Consider the following 4,225-nt stretch of genomic DNA (forward strand, 5'->3'; position numbering starts at 1 on the left):
ATGTGTGACTTAGATCAGTCATTAACTCAGATTCAGAAGTTAGTTAAACCTTCTATTAATTAAAACTGTGGTACATCTACACGATGGTATACTATGCTGCTGTAAAAAAGAAGGAACTCTTACCATTTGCAACAGCATGGATGGAGCTGGAGAGCATTATGCTAAGTGAAATAAGCCAGTCAATGAAGGAAAAATACCACATGATCTCACTCATTCATGGATAATAGAGACCATTATAAACTTTTGAACAATAATAGATACAGAGGCAGAGGTATGCATGCATATAAGCATAACCAATGGACATAAGACACTGGGGGGTATGGGGGGCCAGGGGATTGTCAAAGGCGGGGAAGAAAAAAAAGGACACATATGTAATACCCTTGGTAATACTTTAAGCAATAAAAAAAAGAAGTTAGTTAAACCTTCTATTAAAAGGAGCAACGTTTAGACAAATATGCAAATTATTATACAGAACAGGAAACATAAACATGTCATAAACTCTGGTCTCTAAACTGACGCCAACCTTCCACTAATGAGAACATTAGCTGTTCTCCTCAAACACCTGGTAAATAACCTTCCTCAGCATTTACTTGGGCAAGGAAAGGCTGTTGGCCATGGCCTTGGAGCGTGCACTGGCTACGGCAGCAATTTGAGCCCTGGCTGTAGATCTGGCTTGGGCTCTCTCTTTCTCATCTCTCAAAGCCTCTTCATAATAGGGTGAGAAGGCACTGGGGGAAGTATGATTAACCTTGGCCACAAACTCCAGGACTTTCATCTTGGTGGTTTCAGAGTAGGCTCTTGGACCCCACAGGAACTCATAGCATGGAGGATCACGGTCAGGCACCTGGCGGTACACCAGGTAATCATCTTTCACCAAATCTTCTGTGATGAGCTTCTTGGGATCCCCAAAGATGAAGTGATTCCTCCCATCATGTAGCCCCATCATATTCAGCACCTTCCAGACGTCCTCTTCAGTGGCGCAATTACCTTTCATGAAGATCACACCCAGGATTGTCATCAGCACACCTGTCTTGGGCACACCTCTGTGTTCTCTCGAATCACAGCTTAGTTCCAGTTTGTTGATGAGGACATAGGTATTTCTGTTGGGATCCATTTCTTTCATATCAAGGCCAAAGACCAACTCCAAGTGCTCAGAAGCTCTCTTGAAGATCTCATGGAAGTTATGCTTGTAAACCTGGATTACATTTCTTAGCATATCTACCTTGGTAATGGGCTCCTTCTTTTGATACTTGTACAGCAGGTAGTGCACCAGCATAACCACCTTTTCATCCAGAGGGCCTCTGTACCAGTACTCAGCGATATCATTGGCATGTAAGGCATTTAGCGTTTCCTCCAATTGATCGCTGGCACCTTCAGTAAATCTTGTGCTTGAAGCAGCCTCAGCACTAGCGGTGGTGGAGTGGACTTCCCCAAGCACTTGAGGACCGCTGGGTGTTCCACTGGCAGGTGAACTCTGAGGATCATCTTTGACATCAAGAGATGGGGAAGAAGAGGACTCTTCTTCCTCCTCTGATACAGTGGCCTGAGCATCCAATGGATCCCAACTCTCTTCTCTGGCCTGGCGGCGTTTCTCACGGGCACGAAGCTTACTCTTCTGTCCCCGAGGCATGATGACTCTAGTCAGGGACAGCAAACAGGAGTGTGGAAAAGAAGGCGACCTGGAGGAAAGAAGATGAAATGGTGTGATACCCTTAGCAGGGAGATACCACCTGGGACTTTATTGACAGCTATCTCTGCAGGTTAACTTGAGGGCACTGCTCTTGGAACCCAAGAGATTCCTCTTCTCTGAGCTGCCTTTCCCCGCAGGACTCTGTAAGGGTAACTGGAGTTTTCCTTAGGCTGCAACCTTCCAGCCCTACCTACGTCTTAATGGAGCTGATACAGGGTCTGACAAGTACAGGCTCTGTGTAGCCTCTCCTATTTTTGAGTAGCAGGTGTTTTTTGTTTGTTTGTTTGTGTGTGTGTGTTTTTTCAGTTCACAGTCAAGGCCATTACTTCCACTTCCAGGATCTGTAGTGCTCTCTTAATTGAACTGCTTTGATGCTGACCCCTCATTCCAAAGCCCTTACCTCCCTGATACTGTGGATGAAGAACTGAGGAGGAACCTCATCTGAGCACAACTGTCTGGGGATACTCTGGGATGACAGCAACCACTGAGCTCTATGGGACCCTCTCTGTCCTCAGAGTCCTCACCTTGGTTTTTTGCAGGGTCTTGGACTGCTCCCTTAGCTGATCTTATCCCCTTAGAGCAAGGCTACCATATTCCTGAATGTCCAGATGAGGAGTTTAGGAAGGCCCCAGTTTTACATACCTTCCCCAGGGACCCCACCAGGAATGATATCACATATAGGGCTATATGAAATACTGTCTGTTCTTTGATGAGTGGTCCCCTCAATCCTTAGGTTGCTTATGTGGCTCCTTCCCTTGATTGCCTGGTATCCTCCCTTCTTCAAGATTGAAGCTTAGAAAAATCAGACTAAGGCTCTCATGCACCTGATATTCTGGACTATGGGGGGAGGGGAAAGGTCGGAATGACATATCTCCCCAGGGCTGAACACAGAGGAAGGGCCTGACAATATGTACCCGCCTCACTCCTCACTTTAACATCTAGAAGGGCCTGAGTAACTTCCTTTTAATTGGATCCTTATCTCCCTGTGACTACTGAGGATAAAGTCAGGGGCATTTTACCCTGGCAGCCCTGCTGAGGGGACACTAGGGCTTATACCAGGGGTTCTTCTCTGTAGGGTTCTATTGCCCTAAAAGAGGAATTCACTTCAGTCCTTGCTCAAGGTTTTGAACTAAACTCAAAGTCACCCCTAAGACTCCTCCCTCCGCTAACCTGAATTGTCTAGCCTTAGACCAAGGCATGTATGCACCCATCTCCTCCACATACCCACCCCCACCAAAAGGTGAAGTGAGGAGTCATATGGGTCTTATTGCCATCGCAGAAATCTCCCAGGGCTGATATCAAGATCCTGACAGGAAAGAAACAGCAGTTTGGGTCCCTGCTGCAGACATCATTCCAGGCTGCTCAGTAAGGCAAAAGCCAGTGGAACCTCAAGCTCCTGCAGCTGACACCTGTGGGACCAGCTCCATGTGGGAAAGGAAAACAGCTCAGAACTGGGTCCATCAATGTATGAGACTCAAGGCATACCCAACCTCCCTGGTGGGGGCTAAGGAGTCCCTGACCACTGTTCTATGAGGAGATTCAACCTCTCAGACCTCAATCAGGTTGCCCAGGGCCAGAAAGGGGCAGTGACTCACATTCACCTGCACTAGAGAAGCTCCCAGGAGGCCCAGGATATGCACACCAAGGGACAAGATTCAACAACAACAGAACAAAATCCAGCGAGCCCCACAAATAGCAGACTCAAAACACCAGTGTAACAGCTGGCACTATGACATTGGGGTTGAACCTCAATAGCAGCAAGTTGGAGGGGAGATCCCTCCCACAAATGGGACATCAACAATCAAGTCCAATTACAACAGGAGAGCCCAAACAACGCACACAAAGGGCATTCCTAGAAGTGAACAAAGAGACTACACCACCAGACCCCTCAAGACACTTTCTACATAAGACCATCCCACAAAGACTGGGAGACATAGCCATTCTATCTAATACATAGAAGCAAATACAAAGAGACAGCTAAAATGGGGAAACAGAGAAACAAACCATAAATGAGAGGGGGGGAAAAGAAATCTCCAGAAAAAAAACTAAATGAGATGGAGGCAAGCAACCTATCAGACGTAGAGTTCAAATCAATGGTTATAAAGATGCTTAAGGAACTTGGGAAATAGAAGCCATGAACAAGAACCAGATAGAAATGAAAAATGATATGTCTGACATCAAGAACACATTGGAAGGGATTAAAAGTAGACTGGATGAAGCAGAAGATGGAATCAGTAATTTGGAAGACAAGGTAGAAATAAATACCCAATTAGATCAGAAAATAGATAAAAGAATTATAAGCAGGAAGATAGCGTAATGGAGCTCTGGGACAATATGAAATGTAACAATATCTGCATTATGGAATATCAGAAGGGGAAGAGGATGAGCAAGGAACGGAGAACCTGTTTAAAGAAAGAATGACAGGCTCTGACTGGTTTGGCTCAGTGGATAGAGCATCGGCCTGTGGACTGAAGGGTCCCAGGTTTGATTCCGGTCAAGGGCATGTACCTTGGTTGCGGGCACATCCCCAGTAGG

General features: G+C 46.1%; 1 protein-coding gene across 1 annotated transcript; it reads right to left on the reverse strand.

Moving 5' to 3' along the window:
* Positions 1–586: 586 nt before the first annotated feature.
* Positions 587–1,630, reverse strand: LOC102263556 (melanoma-associated antigen B10). The gene has a single exon (XM_005878166.1). The coding sequence runs from the start codon at positions 1,628–1,630 to the stop codon at positions 587–589; it is 1,044 nt and encodes a 347-aa protein (XP_005878228.1).
* Between the last annotated feature and the right edge of the window lie 2,595 nt (positions 1,631–4,225).

Source organism: Myotis brandtii, unplaced genomic scaffold (assembly GCF_000412655.1).
Source record: "Myotis brandtii unplaced genomic scaffold, ASM41265v1 scaffold548, whole genome shotgun sequence".
Classification (NCBI taxonomy): domain Eukaryota; kingdom Metazoa; phylum Chordata; class Mammalia; order Chiroptera; family Vespertilionidae; genus Myotis; species Myotis brandtii.

Bases quoted from the DNA above. Each gene is read 5' to 3' on its own strand.
- LOC102263556 (XM_005878166.1), bottom strand. From the start codon at position 1,630: ATGCCTCGGGGACAGAAGAGTAAGCTTCGTGCCCGTGAGAAACGCCGC.